At 34.9% G+C, this 21736-nt stretch overlaps 1 protein-coding gene across 1 annotated transcript in view; it reads left to right on the forward strand.

The window, feature by feature from the left end:
* The window catches only part of LOC128224266 (uncharacterized), a 77765-nt gene extending 63683 nt beyond the window's left edge, over window positions 1-14082 (forward strand). Inside the window, exons 13-14 of the mRNA XM_052934070.1 lie at window positions 2729-2819; window positions 11596-14082. Of these exons, the coding sequence (XP_052790030.1) occupies window positions 2729-2797 (69 nt within the window). The 3' untranslated portion in view covers window positions 2798-2819; window positions 11596-14082. The remainder of the gene's footprint in view (window positions 1-2728; window positions 2820-11595) is intronic.
* The last annotated feature ends 7654 nt before the right edge of the window (window positions 14083-21736 follow it).

Raw genomic sequence — 21736 nt, forward strand, 5'->3', positions numbered from 1 at the left:
CTTTCATAAGAACCATTGTTTTCGACATTTATAGATCATTTTTGGAATATTAAAACAATATTATTATTTGAAGTATATCTTATCTGGGAGTAAGAGTGCATCTTTAAATGACCAGTGGATCCTGAACAATTTATGGTGATCAACGATCATCTCAGTACGTTTTAGGAGATAGCGTTTTTGCCATTGACCCCATCTTGCTTATTAATGATATAGCGGTAAAATCAAAACGGATGCAACTAGATAAGGAGCTATGTCAAGTTCAGCATGTTAACAAGTTGCTTACTGACACACAACAAGACAGTGAGACATGACATCGTGTCATTTTCGGGCACGTTTGAATTCAAATCACTTGGACTCAACGTAATTTTTAAAAACAACAATGACTTTTTTTACTTATTTATACAAACTACATAAAGACGTTTTTTTTACAAACATCATGTTTAAACTCATGATCCATGTCTTTCTTTTTGTGTTGTACTTATCGTGTGTGTTGTAGTTTCGATTTGTGATTTCCGACATACATTATGCAAATTAGAAGCATTTTCGGTGTTTTCTGCACCATTCTGTCAAATTAAATGCGGCATTCCTAATAAGAAGCCCACAACTAACTCCCCTGTGTAAGGCGGTAATGTCCACATTCGGCGTCATGCCAATTACAATTGACGGTGTAACTTTTGTGAATTGTCACTTGTTATTTGACAGTGCATCGAAATTGCTTTTGTGTTATATTTGTGGTATCATTTTTGGAAACTGCTGACAAAATACAAGCAATAACAAGTTAAACAACGTTCTTGCATATTAATATGCCATGATTCGCAACCAAACATATCCGAAGATGTATGTACATATTTCATGCACATTCTTATGTTTGTGGTGTACTGATATATTATTAAGACCACCTTTGTTTCAAATTGTATTTTAAAGGAGGAAACGAAGATATCTATCTATTCCTTTACTGTAAATTAAAACGCTTGTATTAAAAGTAGTACTGCTTATATAGGAATAAGAGTGCATCTTTATCCTAGCATTGTGCGTCTAGACAGGGTCTTACAATTTCAATTGAAGGGTTTGTGTCTTGTCACTTCAGTTCAGAAATGTATTGCGGGATTGATGTCATTATCGGAGTATGGACGCAGTTTGGCTGGCGGAGTGCGATCACATCCCATATAATGACATCAATCACGAAAGGCATTACTTTTTATTATACGCCATTGCCCAAAAGTTCATTATTCCATTTCGTTGAAAAAAAGTTACATTAATTATTTCCGACCTATTCCGTAACCGGAAACAGTTTATCAATTGACGTCACAACAACGCGGGATAAAATCAATCACTTCGAATCACTTTCAACCGAAGGTTAAACACAAATGACAACAATAATTTTTACATATCATAAACATGTTGATTTAATTTTTCGAGAACGGCTGTATTATTTGACAATTAAGGATACATCTGAATCGAAGTAGCTCATCAGATTGAGTGAAATAAACTTCCAGCAAATGCTATTAATACATTTATTATAACCTTATGTTGACTGACGCACCATTTAGAATCAATATTCTGATTGCCTCTCAAAAAGATATATCAGTATCTACACAATAAAGTCATTCACAATAAATAGAGTGACATACTAAGCAGTATGATTGTGACTTTTATCCATTTATATATGTTTTATAATTGCTTTAAAATATAACTGATGCTCTTATCTACTGTCTTTGGAAAAAAGTATTGCAAAACAGGTTTTATTTGGGCCCATGGAAAGAAGGAAAGAGGTTGGCAATTGTTCCTCCAAAAACTGTTATTCGTTATAACTAAATAGTTTTTGCTTTTTGTGGTAACAAAATACTAACATTCAGTTGTTCTATATAGTATTTGACTCATTAGTATGTATGAATATACCCTGGGGATATAATATGCATTTCGAGACTTCCGTTTTAAGGCAAATATGGTGAATATATATATATATATATATATATATATATATATATATATATATATATATATAAGTAACTTTTTGGACCAGAAACGTTATTTGCATTTGCTCACGATTTAAAAAAAAAAAAAATGCTCAACATGTCGCTCAGTAACCGAGTAAAGTGTACATTTCCCTACTTAGCCTCCGCTATGCTTTATAAAGTTAATATGAAAATAACATACTTACAGCGATAATCTTTTCCGAATCAAGCTGTCTTTTGCTTCATGTAATAACCAAATGTTACGTCAAAAACACGAGTATGTCCACACTGTCGATGGCGTTTATCATATTCCTGCAACTTTTCTTATTAAGGTTTTACTTAATTGTGCTGCATGATGACTATTTAGAAGATCACGTTGTTTTCTTTTGTGACATGCCTTTTCATGGGAGAATAAATCCTTTGTTCACGCGAATCTTGAAATATACCAACAAACGGCAGGGCCCCATAAGAAGAAATAGCGATAAACGTTTATTGTTGATAATTGCTTACATTGCACAATATTGATATTCCTAATAAATTTTGCCTTAAATACTAAAGTATTGTTCTTTCACTTTGTTTCTTTAAAAAAAGAGAGTTATTGTAGTAGCCTTGCTTTTTTGTTATTAGCATTGCCAGTATTCTCGTGCAAAAAACTTTAACCCAGTCATAGCTTAAAGTAGTCCATATTACAACATTAAACGAGTCAATGACATGTTACCAACGATAATTACAATACTTGATCTGAGCTATTTTTTTCTTTTTTACCAACGAAGTTTAACACTGTTCGGAATCGGAAGCGGGGCCAGTTCATAAACCAACCATCCGGTCCCCAGGATTCTTAACCAAATGCGCATCAGTAAACAGGTATGTTAGCACTACATTAATTTATTAGCTTAGTTTTACAAACTCTTTCCACCAGAAATCGAAGTAAACATAGTTTCAATTACCAAAAGTATAACCATTTACAGATTTAAGTTACGTGTTTTGTAAGTAAAAATATCTGCTTAGTCATTATTTTATACACCAAAACAAAGTGTATCATGATTTATTTGAACTAATACGTCTACCATATGCTATGCAGTAGATCATTGTTTTAGCGCGGATGTCCCTCAATATGTCTGTCTGCTCTATGTCTCTAAATATACAATGCAACCTACATGGACAAGCTCAGTAGTCGAACAATCTTCTACAGAGGCACAAACGTATTAACACCACATATAAATACAAACACCAAATACAAACCATACACGCATTAAAATAGCTTTACCGATAAATGTTGGGATAAACCCGTTGTGTTTCGTTGTAGGTATATACACTGAAAAGAAACGATACCTAGAAACTAAAACACTTTAGTTCTTCTCTCTACGACACTTTTCTGATATTTGTTTTAAATAAAATTTTCATAGTTTAATAGAAAACTATCAATACTGGCAGATTATTTGCTGCTGTTACAACGATCATGCGAAAATTCATTTCACAAGTAATCAGTATCTGGTATGTCCACCATGTGCGTCTCTAACTGCAATACAGCGATATCGCATTTAGCGAATCAGGGTCTTAATCGTCTCCTGTGGTATCGCTGCCCATTCTTCGTGCACAAAACGTGTAAGCTAATCAGCGTTTTGAGGATTACCCCGTCGAACACGGCGTTTCAAGACGTCCCATAAATGCTTGATTTGAGACAGGTCAGTTGAGAATGTAGGCCACTTGGATATTTCTCTCCTGAAGGTAGGTGGTTGAAACTCGAGCGGTGTGGCACCTAGCGTTGTCCTGTTGGAACATAGTGACGTTCGAATTGGCGTTGATGAATGGTGCAACAACTGGCTCCAATATCTCATCGATTTCTCTATCCTGCATACCTTGCACTTCCACTAAATTGGTTCAAGTATGAAAGGATATTCCACCCAACACCATAACGTTAGGTCCCACAAATCGATATCTCTCTCACGTACAGATCGTCGTTCGTTGCGTCGCCTATAGCAACGTATGCGTCATTCATCGTGATCCAAGCCAAACCGTGATTCGATGCTAAATAACACGGTGTTCCAGTGCTGTTGAGTCCAACGGTGCTGTTGGTGTACCCCATCCCGACGTTTAGATCGACGTTCGGCTGTAAGGCAGGGGCCGTTATGTGGTCGTCTAGCCCTAAGTACATGTTCGGCAAGCCTATCTCTGACCGTTTGAGCACATATCCTGGCATTGGTACGTCCAGGTGTTATAGCTGTGGTGGTCGTTGCCGGCAAAAATCTGTTACGTAGATGTGACGTCCTCATATAGCGATCTTGCGCCCTGGTCGTTACTCGCGGCCTGCAAGATATATGGCGATCATTAACTGTGCCGATAACGACCTGCCAGACGAGATATTGTCACACGCGACACACCAAAACGTGCAGCGACGTCACCATGACGTGCACCTGCCTGCAGCATTCCAATAGCCCGATTATGTTCATCAGTAGACGAACGTGGCATACTTGTTATGAAAGGAACCGGATAATAAGTGTGTTTTTCTTCTACTGTACTTCAAGCCTTACACAAATTAATATTCACGTAAACTCAACATGTATCATATACCTCGTAACCCGTGCAGCACGTGAAAATCTTAAGCTTGGTCGTTTACTTAAATGCTTCAATGAATTAAGCTAATCCCTACGATATACTAGTACGAACTATAACCCTTAATTTTTATTATCTTTTAAGAATATTTACTTATTTTTATAGAAATTATTAAAATATTGATATGGTATCGTTTCTTATTTCGGTGAGTATATATTACATGTGAGTCTGAATCATACTGCCTGTCTAATACTTCTAGGGGATCTACCATGATGCATTTGCAGGGCTACTGCTTTGCATATAGAAGCGGAGCTTCTATGCTCATTACATTACATCCCATCTTTTCTTAAAATTAAACTATCAAAATCAAAGATTTGTTAAACATTTAAAACGTTATTAATCATTTAACTTTAACCACATGATAGTTAATTCATTAGCAGAGTAGTTAATGTTATGGCAGTTGTTGGAATTTGGTATTATGACCAGTAGCAGCTAGAGGTAATGTTTAGCGTGTCCTTGGGAGGAATATTAAAACCAAATAATTCCAGAAAAATAATTTTTTTATAGGAGGTTGAGTCTGTTTAGTAAATTTTGTAGATGGTGTCTAGAACTTAAGTATAGTTTATCTGGTCTTGATTTTCGATTCTTTTTTGAAAGAAGAGTTATATTGTAACATATTAAGAGACTTACAATAGCATCATCATAATGTCATAAATTAAAAGGTGTATACACAAATATCAACATAGAAAACGAAAATTCCAGTTCTTAAACAGAAAAACTGGGCATACATATTGTTAATTATTCCAAATCAACAAAGGATTTTTTTATGCCTTTTCCCTATTATTTACTTTTGCACATAGTCTTGGAAACGTTCTGAGCGTTTCGAGTGCACACTGAGAGTCTCGATTGTGATGGCACTTTTTAGTCCGTACGAACAGTAACAGGTCGGATCATGCAGCCTTTTCAGCTTGAAAAGGGACGTTGAAAAGGGACGAATTGCGGGAAATTGACTTTTATCCTCTTTTCGCTTTTATCGTCAACCCTTTATCTTTGTGATTTTATATGATTGACTGTCAAATCTATTTTTGTCTTCAAATTTGCGTCCTTTTCGTAAGCTTTGACTTGCACATTTTGAAGATTGTTCAACCCTTAGACTTTTCAACCCCTATTTTGAAGACTTTTCAACCCCTCCCTGTTTGGACTTTTCAACCCCTTAATCAAAGACTTTCCAACCCCTAGTTGAAATATTTTAATAGCCATCTTGAAGACTTTTCAGCCCTTATATCAAAGACTTTTAAACCCATATTTGAAAGACTTGTCCACCCCTACCTGTTTGGACTTTTCAACCCCTAAATCAAAGACTTTTCAGCCTCTAGTTATATGTACCATATTGCTATTTCAGTACAGTATGATTTTAGTTCTTGATAATGTATTATCTAAAAATTCTGAGATTCGGGGGCATAAATAAATTAAACATATTTTTGTTTGGTTTTATATCCGGAAATCATACACAAAATTTATCAAGCTGCTCATCGGTTTGGAATGATGGCCATCAGGGTATTACAACCTTAATTCACTGTCACTTTCAAGTTACTATAATCTCAATTAAAGGTGTTATGAAGCCCCTTAATCCCTTAGGAATTTAAGACCATGTAACACATGATGCCCATAATGGATGTGCGACCTTCATTCCATTTTTTAATTGCATTTATTAAAAGAAAATACAATGCTTATAGCTTTTTTTTTACATGTATACCACTTTATAATAGAATGTCCTGATTTTTTTTTAATCTTACAAATAAAAAACATAAAAAAAAATCTTATGTCACACTTATATAACATTTTATCAACACCTTTTAAAAAGCACTTAGTGATAAAAAACGTTTATTCTCTTTCCAAGACTTTTGATAATTGGCATAATGTTGTTTATTCTCTGTGTTAAAATGTTTCATCTTGGGTTGACATATTAAATTGTAATTCCATGTTATTCTCTTTGTAATTTGAAAGCATTTGAAACTCAATCTATAATACATTTCTTACAACTTTGAACTCAATGTATACTTTTGTAATTCTTAAACTTCGTCTGCTAAATCTAGATATTTTGATATATTATGAAGAATTTTATTTTAAGTTCAACTCATTTTATTGCCCTTTTATTGATGACAAAATGTTTTTAAAAAAAGTGTTTAAAGCAAAATAAAAGAAAGATTAGATCGCAGATTTTTATATTTAAGTTCAAAATTGATGTTTTATGCATTTTTCTTAAACCGTTAGTAACAGTTTAAGCCATAAAACATGAAATTTCGAACGCAAATATGAAAATCTGCAATCTGATCTTTTGTCAGCAGTCTTATATCATTGGTTTGCAGATATTTACGCCAAAATTGGCTCGCTTCAAGACAAAAATAAAACAGTTGTAGAAATGGTAAATCTTTGAGAGTGCAGCTTTTAGTGATATAAAATGGAAATACAAAGCTTAATTCACACGATTTTACTAACAAATATAAGTCGCAATAACGAAATTAACACAATTTAAATTGAACTGATATAAAATGAAAGTTCAAAGCGTAATTCACACGATTTAAAACAAGCATTAATGAATAAATGTAGGTCGAAAAGGATCAGGCCGAAATGATATCTCGGCTGAATCAACGGCACCAATAATTTTATCGGTGATAATGCAAGGTACCAGTCTAAATAATTTACGCATGCCGGAGACGAGCGAGTAACTACGATCTAGAAAGTTGATAAAACCGTCATAGTTCGGCTATGTCGGTGTGTATTCGGAATGTTAACAATTATATATATTGTCACATGACTTTATGATCGACCGCTTGTAAAAGTTGCTCACATGGGGTCAAAAACTAGGTGACTATATGTAGGTCCAATCTGGAACACACTTAGAGGCATTATGTTTGGTCTAATATTCATGAAACTTAATCAGAATGTTTCATGAACATCAATAGATATATATTAATATTCAATAAAACGCATTCAGCCGCGTCTTTGATGCCTAGCATCAACATTCGTCTTGTTTTATTCTAATATGTCTTCCATAGCAGTTCTGCTGGACTGCATTTTGTAGTTGATATCACTGTAATTCGATATATGCATACATGTCTGTGCGCCAAACTGCATTTTCAATCTTTTCTATTCCTATAGTATTCATAAAGCGCTTGCATTTTTTGTTTGCTTAACGTTCGAAATGATTTTTTTCTGTGTTTGAAACGAAATTGTTTTAAAAGTTTTTGAAACTCGCACTATTCTGTCGGTCGATTGTAAGTTCTCAATTTTTCAGGTGTTCCATATTCTGAGTATATTTAGGTAAGCTTCACAATAACTGATTTAACATTTAGAGATGTTCTTTTTTTATCAATTGGGAATCTCGAAAATTAATCAATAAAACAAGAAAAAAAAACAACAACAGGAAAAAGTCAACAGAAATCCATGCTGACTGCATCCCAAGACTATTGAAGTGGTTCCCTGTTGTTTTCAGTTGCTGCGAGGGAATAAAACTGTTAACATAATATTCAACTATTTTGTCCAATTTTGTAAAGTACACCTTTTCATGCAATACTAGTACCTGTTTTGTCCGAACAGGTCCTGGGTGTCTTTCGTGTGCTATTGAAATAGCTTATTGTTGAAAGTGTTTAGGTAGCACCATTCTAATTCCAAACAAGAGAACATTTCGAACGTTATAACTGTCAGTTCATTCTTCGCACGTGCAAGTATATCTGGTATCGTATTGGTCTTGTAATTTGATTTCCACGAGGACAGACGTATTGTATCACCTGTTGGTAGTTATCACGGCTTGTCTCATTGATGATGTCGTGCAACGTCATTGCTTTTGGAATATCATGGTACGCAATAAATGACAGGTATTCTTCTGCGAGCTTTAGTCTTTGTGACATCAAAGGTGCCTACTAAGGGAGTATGACATGTTTGATTCAACCGGCTTGTATATGACATAAAATTCATAGGCTTGCATTTTCATCCGCAACTGTTCGAGTCTTTCGGTTTTAATTTCGTGTTTTTGTATATGAGTTCAATCTCTTTTGTGTCTGTCACGACGGTGAACTTGTGTCCAAAGAGGTACATCTGCCGGTGTTCAATAGCCTATATGATAGATAAGTTTTCATTTTTGGTATGAGAGTTCACCTTCGGTATCGGTCACTGATTTGATTGCATTGCTTACAACGTTAATTCCTTTCAGCATGATAGCTGCAATGCCTACGGGGCTTGCATCTGCAACAATTTGTGTTTTCAGATTTGGATCGGAATATGTCAGTTCAGTTTCATTGCTAAGATCCGATTTGAGCATGTCAAAAGCCTTTTGCTTCTTTCTTTTCAAAGGAATTTGACATCTATCTTCACCAGCATAAGCAAAGGTTATGCAGGTGTTAAGTTGTCTGGTATGAGTATGGATACATAGTTCGTCTTTGTGAGGAAGCTTCGTTCTACTGATGCGTTCTGTGTAGCAGGTGTGGTTTTAATTCTTTCACACTTTTTCTTGTCGTCAGAAAATCCGTTTTTTACTTAACATTTAGCTGAATAATTCAAGCGCTTTATTGTTAAATTTACATCTTTTTTTGTTGAGTGTGAGGCATTTGTCCTGTAGACGTCGGCTGCCAGTCAACTCCTGCGAATCGTCATACACGATTATGTCATCGCTGACGTTTTGTACACCCTCAATAGGTTCGTTTTGGAAGACTTCTGAGTAGTGTTGCGTGATATATACGAAATTTCATGTTGATGGTATCCTTGATTCAAATGTAATTTTGAGAATATTTTTGAACCGTTTAAGCCCTCAATTAGATCATCAACTGTTGGTATATTATGTCAAATTCTTGTAACGGCTTCGTTAGGAAGGCACCTGTCCCCAAAGTTCAATTTTCTCCTGTTTTTGAAGGTGAATGGTATTCTGCTATGCGGTTGAACGAGAGGTTGAACTGTTTTGTCTACAAATAGTTTAATTTGTGTCTTTCATTTCCCAATACCTGTGAATACCTTCGGCAATATGTCATAAACTTCACTTTTGCTTGCCATTGAACTTATTTCTGGAACGACTTGCAGTGATTCTTATGTAGCGTTTGATAACATATGCAGTCGTGGACTTGATTTGGGCTTCTATCATTGCTTAAAACTAGCCCATAATTTTGACAGCTTCAGATGGACATATGCGTATACTTTCGTATCCTTTTCGTTTAATTTTGGCCTTGGTTTCATGGCTTTTATGCTTACTCATCAATGAGATCCATCGATTACCTGTGTTTACGAGCATTTAAGGGCATGACCTTCGACGTTCATTTTGATTGTAGGTCGCTTGCAGGATATGTCTGGCTTGTTTGAATAATTGCATGTCCAAATGCAAAACCGTTACTGCTCTTTTCATTGTTTGATATTACACTGTCTGAACATGTATCGGTACCTTGAGCATTGATTGTTTTCGTTTTAAATGGCAACATGTTTTTTTAATTGAAAAAGTTACATAGTTTACGGGCAGCATAGCATTGGCCTTCTTTGTGCGAATGATCCTTACCACGGTTTCTGCAGCGACTTGTTTTTTATCTGTTGCGACTGACGGTAAGTGTTGGCGGACCGTCGATATTGACCATGCTTTGGTGTTTGCTTTTGCCTGGTTGCATAGGTTGTCATTGTTGTTGGCTGATTGTCTCGGAAGCGTTTTTGTCAGACAGTTTAAGAGACCGCCTTTGTTTAATTATTTCGTCTAAAGACTTTTCTGATCTAAGCGTCTTGCACTTTAGTCTTGTTTACATACAGCCTTGTATAATTTGTGGCTTAATTTATTTGTCTGCATTTGCAAAGTCGCAGTGTTCACCAAGCTTTCTGAGTCTGGGAGATTTATGAAATGTTCTTGCTTTGCCTGTCGAAACTTGTATACTTCGAATTCAGTACTTTTCTTGGATGCAAAGTGTTGTCTAAAGGTCATAAACATATTCGTCAGCGTAGTGCAAAAATAACGCTCATTTACGTTTAGCGTCATTGACATGCCGACTAGTTTGATTTCCAGTCGACCTAAGCATTCAGTGACATTGAATGGTGAAAATATTATTAGTCCCTCTGGCATTGTTTGGTGTATTATCAGTCAAACTAATTACTTACACAGCAGAGGCATTTTAGCTTGGTGCCTTAGCAGGGCGGTGGCTGTTTTTTTATATATTGGCGGAGCTTCTATGCTCACAACATTACACCCATGGAAGATTGTTATAAAACTCGGATCAAAAAGGTTGGCGCCAAAGATTCTTTGTCTTATTTGTTTCTTCTTAACCCTTTGAAATATATTCATGACACTTGGTCTAATTTTAACCCCATCGTGAAGAACCCACATTGCAGACGTGCCACGTCAAAGGTCAATGTCATATTTGAATATGTGTGCAAGAACTACGGAAACAAGCTCAGTTGCAAAATTTAAAAAAAAAGAAGTCTGCTCCGTATCCCCTAAACCCCTGGAAGGAGTCACATGAAGCATTGGTCAAAGTGAAGACTTTGACGCTAAGGCTAATGATCACAGGTTAAGGTCAAAAGTTTCAGTCAGAGATTTCGGCTCCGCTCAATATCTCATCGACACTACTCTTTTTGTTTCCCAAAGTAACTTCATTGTTTTTTGAAAGTATAAACCCAAGCAAAAATAATAAATTATTGTGGCCTGTTCCCTTAGAAGGCCAGAACTTGCAACATAAAAAGAGGATTTAATTCTGAATAAAAAGTAATAGCTATCTCAGATGTTGTATTCGCACATTAAGTTGAAACATCAAGTAACAAGGACACATCATCGGCTCATTTTCTAGTATTAAGCCTAGTAGAATTCAGTATTGGTCTCTAATTTTGTTAACCCATGGGTGGGTTTTAAACTGATTGTCTTTTGGGTGAGATGGGGAAACATATATCCTTTAAACCTCCTGTGGAGGAACAGGAACACATATTAATATTGTCTGTCAATTACTAATCCTATTGCATGACTCTAGACCGTGTGCATAACTATTTGAATCTAAATCAGTTGAGGGTCAATTGTGCACAATGCCGTAAGTGTTTTAGCAAATTACAATTTGTTTTCTTGTATTTCCAGACGCGTCTGCCTACTCATGGCCGGAAACTGACACACACAGAGAAGTGGGTGCGACTATTGAAGTGAAAGACATCCTACCGATGTCACCTGAACAGACTAATTCACAATCACACACTGTCGGACAATTTAAATAGCTTGTATAAACTTTTATGACATAATGAATAGATTGGAGCTCAAACTATTTACCTTTTTGTGTAAGATTTATCAGTCGATCATTTTTAAGTACCCACTTTATTTCACAGTCTGATCAATAGGATTCAAATAAATATAATGTGTTACATGTAGTAAATATGTATTTATTTTTTAACCATTTACTGATGAAACCAATCTTATTTCATTTTTTTAAACGATGATAATCTCTGTCAGCGTTTTCCGATTGACGGCAAACAATCAGGGTCATTTTTTTTAGATCCATGACATGTCGGGTCGACATAACAGAAAAGGTGTCATCTTAAATTGTTCATACAGATGTTTTCCATTACATAGTATAACTCTTTTAGTTGTCAACGTGATTTCTCCCCAATATATTAATTTTAAAAAAATCAGCAGTCAGCTGTTATTAATTGTAATCAGGTAAAGCGGTATTTATCAGCAGAGACTAACCAAGTTAATGGTAGTTAACAAAATATTATGTCGACCACTAAATGCTAAACGATTGACAGTATGGAATGACAAAAAATGGTTATTCTTAGTTGTGTGTCAAACTTTTGTACTACTGTACTAAATCTGAGCATCGAAACCTACTGTAATATATAAAACGCTCAATTTGGATTCTTGAGCGGGTGTTTCACTATATATTTTGTACTTGAACGAAACAAATAGACAAGAAATTATAAAATTATCTTTGTTTGTTAAAGAAGCTTTGTGGTTTAGGTGATCACTTTTGTGTTTGGACGTTAAAAGTTATTTCTGTTCATACTCGCACTACTCGTTCATATTACTTATATTCATATGTCATATTTAAAACTTTGTATTACCTATTTATCTACCATGTTTGTGTTTATATAATTATGTGGTTACAAAGACAAACTGAGTTGTATTTATAATCATATGTTATTGTCTTTTTGTTTATTAAAGTTATTGATTGAATATTGAACATCAATTGAAGTTGTAGAACAGGTATGTTTTGATTTATTTGCAACTCTTATTAGATTCATTCCAAACACTAAATCTAATAATTCAAAAGCTATTCCAGATATCATGGGATCATATTTGTCAAAGATTATGCCCCGTGAGTGCCGCTATTTAAGGTACATGTGTAGTGTAAAATAGAGTGTTTTTAATAACTTTTTCCTTGTTTATTCCGAGAGTAAGTTCAGTGATGCTTTTCATAATGAAAATTTATGATAACACAGGCTCAAAACTTTTATTTGCTAAGGCAGACTTTGTGGGCTTTTTTATAATTACAAACTATAACCTATTTGTTTTATTATTATTTGTTTTATCCTTTAATATCCTCAAATCAATGCATACTAATGTTGTCCGAAACTATTCACATATAATCAGTGGCTTACCGTTCATTGTATATTACTTTTCACTGCACTTTCTTTTATATAACACGGTACACAATGCTCGTTATTAAATTGGTATATTAATCCGGGACTTCTATTTTATCACTAAGCCAGATTTTCAAAAGAAAACATTGCTGACGAAAGTATATTATTTTGATAGCGCCCGCAATTTTTACAGCTGGTTATGCACAGCGGACTTATTTCAGTGTATGAATATGGATGTTTTTTTCTGACCAAAGTTGAATGAATTGTTTTAAATGTCATGAATTGCTTGTTTATGTCACTGATAAAAATACATACTTCATTTGAAGTGTTTACGCAGAATATTTTTGATATTGTTAATACTGGTGCGTGTAACGTTTAATGTTTTTATAGCTTTTGAGTAATTGTTGTAAATGCGTCTTGTATTATATGCAATAAGCATTTTGTTTTAACGCTTTCGCGAGTCTGTTGTCATGTCAGGAATGCTGGCGCTGACCATTACGCATTCAGTTTTTCCTGAAAGTAGGCTATTGATTGGTTGCAAGCAAGCTATCATAATTGCCAGCGATCAATCAGTATATAAGTGAGAGCGCATCAGTATATAAGTGAGAGCGAATCAGTCTCTGTACCAGTTGCCAAGTTCAACAACTGCGACATTTTGAATCTAAAAATATACATTCATGAACTTTATTCCTTTAAACAAAGTTCCGAAAGGTCATCGAACGTATTTAATAAGCAAAAGCTATTAATACGAAGTGTATATTCCAAGTAAATTATTAGTCTTCTAAATATTAAATAATAAACATGATTTAATATTAACCTTAAATGTAAGCAACTTGTCGTAGCTGGTGCGCGCGCATGCCATTTATGCAGCGTATTTATAGATGTTGAACTCGATATAAACGAGTAAATAAACAATACAGTTCCTCTTACGCAATTTCTTATGTGTCAATATGCTACATATATATCGAATCAATAAAGTTTTAACTAATAAGGTAACGAGTTTTAATCCCGTTCCTAATCACTAACGCCCATCACCATCAAAATAAAAAAAACACATCAACACTATAGAAACGAAGACTAGACCTATGGCATGTAGGCCTGTATATTAAATTGTCAAACACTCGAACAACGAACGGCAATCCTTACATTGTTTAAGACCGACCTAGGGTGCTTACAATACTTCGATAAGACTTGCCATTTACTTTTTGCAGGATATCTAAGAATAATAGTACATAACAATCCTTAGTAAACACCCCTATTTTAATATTAGAGTTTTGTGAAGTTTTTCCATATTTTTGTTTTGCGATTCTTTGTTTTTTTTCTATGTCATTGGCGTTGATATTGTGCCATTGAACGGGGCTTATGTGTAAACTTTTGACTACTGGTCTAGTTTTTATTTATCAATATTATTAAATGGAATGATCATAAATTGTTGCTGTAAGATGTCAGTGAAGATACACTTTTGAACTGCGGGCATTTTGATAAGACTGTGACCTGAAGTGTTATGGTCATAGGTCAAACTGTTGAAAAGTTATTGTATGACAAAATCAGACAGTTGAACTTGACTTTCTGACATCAAAACAAAAGCGGTTGTCTGGGTAACCTATCACAGATATGGCATGGTCCGAGGTAAAAATGGTATTTAATTATGATGCGGACAAAACATTGACCACTGAACAATCAACCTTTGCAAAACCTAGTGTATGCTACTGAACTCACCCCCGGTTTAAAGTTCTCATTTTTAGTGGCCATATGTGAAAAGTCCTATAGCCTAATGAACCTTATAATTTATATCAGGTTAAGTCCCTTGGCTAATTAGTCATCTCAGTTAGAGCTCGTGTTTGCAAAACATACAATTTACCCTGGTTATAAATTGAGTGATAGTCTGAAAAGCACATTGGATTCGACATTAAAGCTCAAGTGCAAAACATCCTTTCTCATGCGTAACATACAAACCATTTTGTAATGTTTTATCGAAACCCAAAAATGATATGGTTACAGCTGCGACACAGTTATTACTAAAATCTCTACAGCACTACACTGACAACAAATTTTGACATTAACCTTTGAGATAAAAGCACAATTGTATGCGTGACACACAAACAATTGCTATGATTGTCATATTGTATAATGTTGACATTGACCTTTGAGAAATGAGCTAACATTTTACGCGCGACACACTTTTTAAGCTACTCTACAAATGTCATTTGAACATTTGGCGATAAATTGGCTTTTTTAAACTGGGGAAGATGTGGCTACGTGGCATTAAACAAAACAATATTTTTCTCAATATATTTTTTTTCATATTCAAACACAATCAAAATCAAATAAAAAGGTCATTAATTTTCACATGTTAGGCATGTTTGAATATTCGCGAATTGATGTCAACTGAACCTCTAAGGCCTTGCAGAAGAGGGTTCATTTTATGACATGCAGCGATTTAAGTCCCTCTATCTAAAGGCAAAACAGCTTCAGTGTCACTAGCACATAACTTTTGATTTTGATGACATGCAGCTGGTTAAGAGAGTATGGACAGTGCAATCGATTGATCAATATATTGATTAAATGATAGAAAACAAAACCGAAAGCTTAAATTAAACAGTTACTAAAATGTGATCTTATAAAAGTTCGTTTGTTAGTCAGATCAGATGTTCTTTTTGAATTGCAGTGCTGAGGTTTTTAAGGATAAACCAGTGATGGCAAAGTATATTTGGTCAAACAATGTCAATATTTAAAAGTGCCTTTTCTTCTGTTTCCTTTTTAAAGGGACTAGACACCAGATGTTCATTAAATCGGCAAAAAAGGCATTTTCCTCAAATCAAGCCTATAATTCTCAACGCGAGCTAGTAAGGGGCCGATAATACATCATTATACATGATTGGAAGTAAATAAGCAATGAGCATGTTGCTGTCTCAGCTGGAGTTCTCCGTCTAGAAAAAGCGCATAATATTTCCCAGTTTAAAAAGCACTTAATGTTTTTACGAACACCTTGCAAGTCATTTCTGTCAATATCCGTGTTTCCAACTCGCTGTCATTTTCAGCAGCAGATTTAAACTTTTTCAAATGTTTCCATCGATCAATTTCTTCACCGATGTTGATCTGCTGTGCTCTGTGTATACGTTGTTTCGCAGCAGCATTCCGCTTCCTTGCAATGTCCGTTTTCCGGGTAGCTATAAAGTGTGTATATTATGCATTTGAAAGTCACGTAATGAGTACAGATAAATATACCAACAAAACTGTAAAACAGCATGTGTCGTAAGCGATGTGATATAATGCAAGATATTAATTTTATGTAAGTGTTTGACAATTTTCCTTTTTTCTTGCAATTGTATCATCTGGTGTCCAGTCCCTTTAAACGTAAAAGGTTTATTTCTTAAATGAAATGAGCAGGTATAGGATCAATAACCATTTTGACCAACATAGATTAAACTTTAGTTTAAGACAAAAATCAGAGTATTGGATTGGCCTATTTGGACTCACTAAAGCCATTCTTTTGATATAAAAATACCAATTTTGAATATTGGATCCGATGAATGGAACAACCTTAAGAAAAAAATCAAAATATGAACGAATTATCTATAACCCATGTTTAACCATAAAATGGGCCACACCAAAGTGATGCCTTGTTTAGGATCAGGTTTCAATCAATAAAATTTCTGCAAGGCAGGAAGAATAAAAAATAATTTCAACAAGAATAAATTTCTCAATTTAACCTCTTCTTTTGAGATACATAAATCTAGCTGACAATGTGAAATTAAACTGGAAGATTAATAAATGTCTAAACCAAGGTATTTTGCTGTAATTATTGGTTTAGGAAGGCCTCAAACTTACCAGCCATACGACACTAAGCATACAGCGGCAGTCTACCCCTGGTTTCATGGACTGGGTAGGTATTTCCTTGTCAAAAGGTTTTTAAATTTTGTTCCAAACAACAAGAGGATTCCGATTGTCAAACTTAATCATGAATATTTCATATATCTGTCCTTTATCTGAAAATTAACAGATGCTGCAATTTCAGTGTATAATGTTTAAATAATATTTGATTGAGATATGAAACTACCAAATCAACCTGAGGATTAATATTGATTTTTTTAATGTTATCCAATTGCTACGAATATTATCACAACAATGTATATAAAGAATATCGCAGTTATTTATATAAGAATAGTTTTGACCAATCAGAAAGCTGATTGCGGTTGATAGCGACCAATCAAAATGCTTGTTTTTCAACCAATCTATGATTAGTTTAAATGACCATTGAAAGCATCGCGTTGCTCGCGGAATATATAATGCCGAGTTTTCATAATATTGCCATTGTGGCTGATCCGTGGTCTAGTGCTAACACACTTAACTATCAATCCAGGGGTCGCAGGCTCAATTCCCCGTCGCAATACAAAAAAATACTAATCGTCTTCCGGGGGTACGTTAAATGGGGGTCCCTTGTGGCAGTGCTATAACGTTAAAGAACCAGGGTAGCTCTAACCAGGTATACATTATGTCTGTGCACTATGCTCCAAAAACCTAAACTGACTATCAATCTAAACGGAGCACTCGCCGAATGGGCGAGGCCCGAGTGCTGGTATAAATTAGCTTACACACCACCATATTGTCACTCTACCGTCTCCGTGGCCTAGAGGTTAAGGCGTCCGCCTACGGAGCTAGAGGTCGTGGGCTCGATCCCGGGCCGCGTCATACCGAAAGACTTTACATGTTGGTACAAGTAGCTCCCTTTCCTGGCGCTCGGCATTTAAAAGGTAGTGCTTGGAAAAGTGGTGTACTCAATATTGGTTTAACCCAGGAAAGTTGAATCCCGTGTATCGGTGCTTTACATCGAGCACGTAAAAGAACCAAGAGAACTCTTCGCAAAGAGCTAGGGTATCGCACCCGGATCTAATATCTCACTCTGTTTCTTCAAGTCATCAAATGTCTAGATTTGACTGCGAAATCCTGTCATTTCTATCTCATGTCACTTCATTTAAAACACAATTCGAGCCATAACGCAGCCAATGGGCGCGGGCAGATCTTGAAGAACACAAATAAACAAACAAAACATATTGTCATTCTAGCTGCAGTTACCAACCAGTGAACATTAAGAAATATTTGGTATTCATCGACTTGAACTTTGTAGTTGCTCACCTAAATCATTAACTATCTTCACTGAAAAGCTTAGCTTTGACGTACTGTTTAGTTTATATTTTACGAGTAATAGTATAAGGGCCTCTCCGTAGTCAAATTTGCATAATGACATCATCAGTTATAAATAGCCCTGCGTAGTCAATAAAGTAGGGGTCACGCCAGTCCAACTCTTTTGATCGGATGATATTGAATAGCAGCAATGAATGAAGAATCTTTACGGGGACTGATTTAATGTATCAATAAAGTAGGGGTCGCGCAAGTCCAGCTTTTTTATTAATGTTAATCATGTGAGTTGTAACACGACTGTGATCTTGATAACATCCTCATATTTGGCGGGAACCAATGAAAATGCAATGGTCAGTTAGTCTTTTCATTAAATAGTTTGCTATATTATTTTGCTGCTCTTCATCATGAAAGGGTGCATATCAGCTCACGTTACTCAAAAACATTTGGTGAAGAATACCAACGCCTCTGTCTTTTTGAATAAGGACATCATGATGTTTTGTATTCGACAATGTTTCAATGATCCAGATAGAGTAAAACTAACATCAAATAAATTTGGTTTCGACCTAGCGTTTTGTATAATTAAGATTTAATCTATTTACATTAATAAAGGTGAAGTAGGTGTCTCGCCAGTCCAGCTTTTTTAATAAACAGCGGATGACATGTTAATCATGTGAGTTTGATTGAATAGCAGCAACGGCTGAAGAATCACAAAGCTTGTACTTTAAGGGGACGGTCCGTCTTCATTAATCAAACACTTGAACTGTCAATGATCACTTAAAAACGTTCGCATGAAATCAGCAATTATGTTAAGAGCTCCTTTATATAAAGTATTGACCCTTCGCGCCTATCATTGTAGTGAGATCAGTCATTAACACACACAAAGAAGTCAACTTCAGAGGTAACTACATTTATTGTACATACCAATTTGAAAATAAATGAACAAAACCTTGTACACAATTTTCAATAATCATTTTCTCAAGGAAATTCACTAAGATGTATGTTATAAATATGAGTATGTACTTGATAGTTTTTAAAAAAAACATTGATAAGAGTAATGTAAATTCATAAGTAATAATGTTGGTTAAATGTTTGAAGCAATAAAACGTTATCTAGGCGACCATTTACAAAAGTCTTTGTTACATTTCTACTGTATGGTTTTATAAAACGTATTTCAAACAAAATTTCAGATAATCACTTGAAATTGTTAATCTTGGGAGACTACACGCCATAAGAAAGAAAAAAGGTCAAATATTCAAACAAGTATGGTTTACCCCCTTTTAGTAAATACAAACTAGCTTTCTGATTAATTATGAACAATGCATTATCCCAAGGTCAGTGGTCTATCGCGCGTTTACTTTTGAGTGATTAACTCTGATCCTGAAAGGTCTGAGGTTTGAAACACCCCATAGTTTTGTTTCAATGCAAACATATTTAAAAGTATCAAACTGGTAAAACAGAATACATGTTACAATCACATAAAATGTGACTAGTCCCGTTATTAAGTATTTAGTTGTCATCCGTTAAGTCAATGATGGGCTGTGTATTAGAAGGTCCAACGGGACACGGGGCATACGTTGAAACTTTAGACTTTTGAATGATATCAGTGTTGTACTCTTCAGGCATATGGTGTAAAAAAAGAGTTTTCAGTGCGATAAACAGAGAGAAAAACTCTAAACGGTGAGATTCTCCATGAAATCCTTCGAGTACATGATTCAATTCATGTAGGAAAACAACTATCAAATGGTCAATACAAGAAATGCCACTTAAATTGAGTATAATCATAACCTTGGTCGAACCAGCACTCTTCATAGTAATACCTATGGGAGCATTGCCATGTGTTTTTATCAGTTTGATACCTTAAGTATTGAATTCGGTAGAACGCTGACCAATCAAATGGGTAAACAAACTTAAAACGACTTCTATAGCGGAAAAGGCTTGGTCAACTGTAAATGACCGCCTAATATAGACATCATTATCTTCACAACCATATCTGATGCCGTACAAATTGTCAGGATATTGAAAACTAAATCTAGGTAAATTACGAGTGTGTGTTCGCACATTCCCATTTGGAAGTTCTTTAATAACTTTCAGTTTTTGCACAATATAACGGCCACATCCAGTTTGTATTAACATTAGCAGCATCATATAAGCACTTGGGAAACACATTCCCTCCGTCACGTCACAGAGCTCCGGTATTTGGAACTTTTTAGCCACCTGAAAATAAAGAACACTATTTAAAATTGTTTTGTTAACAAGCACGCACACGCACACGCACACACACACACACACACGCACACGCACACGCACACACGCACGCACGAACGCACGCGCACACGCACACGCACACGCACACACGCACACACAAATAAAGAGAGAAAAAACAATGATAAATTGTGTTTAAAAACCAGCGGTTTGATTATTTACTATGGTTTAAATCAATGTTAAACTTCACTGCACCCGAACAGTCAGATTGACCAGAGACTTAGTAATTGCCAACCGCTGGTTCCTTTAAGGACACATTAATCTCACAGAACTGGTCAAGCGATTTTATGATTTAACAGGCAACCCCATGTAAATATGTTCCTGTCTATGTTCGTTACGGGAATTGTAGATAAAAAGACTTATCTTATTTCAATTATAGTTTTTTCGTAACATTTTAAGAATGATATTTTATCTTTATTATGATACACTTTTTGTTGTTATTAAAAGGAATTTTTCTCTTCATTACATAAATTTTGAAAACATCTAATAGTTATCTACAATGACTGTTAAGAATTTTAGATATAAAGCAGCACTCTCAACACAGTTTAACTTGTTTATGTATAACAATACAATCAAACACCGACATACTGGTTGGCTACATTCATTTTGACCTGAGTAGCTTACTGTACAGGGGAATAATCTTTAATGTTTTTGAACATGACATGGTTAACAAAGTATTCTCCCTGATTCACCTGTTAATTGAATTTTTATCTAAATTGGGTCTATTCTTGAAATATTCCTTGAAAAGAACACTGAATTTTTCCAGTTTTTACCATTTTCCTTCGCTTGATGAATTATGATGATAGTTGATGTGTAGATGTGGATTCTTAGATTGTAATTGGTATGCATTAGGGTAGCGAACAATGTCACTTTAGCAAAAATAGAAAGAGTTGTTGTTTTACCCAACAACTTTTAGTTAAAATTAATGAATAGTGATGAATCATAGTGTGAATTAAAGAATGCTGATTGGACTTGCTACCAAATTTGTAGAAGTAGATCAATGATTTCCGTACATGTAATTCATTGACTATAATTCCTGATTGCCCATATTAAAAACATGGTTTTGTCGCATTGTGACGTCTCTTATTCATTCTTTATTTACTGTCAGAATAAATATTTAAACCTAAATTCGCTAATTCGAATTTGTCTATTTCGAAATAATATTTTGTCTATAATATCTTTTTATGTATATTTTATCAATCTTTATTTCCAATTCGAAATTGTACACACTGTCAATTTGT

Source organism: Mya arenaria, chromosome 17 (assembly GCF_026914265.1).
Source record: "Mya arenaria isolate MELC-2E11 chromosome 17, ASM2691426v1".
In the NCBI taxonomy this organism is placed as follows: domain Eukaryota; kingdom Metazoa; phylum Mollusca; class Bivalvia; order Myida; family Myidae; genus Mya; species Mya arenaria.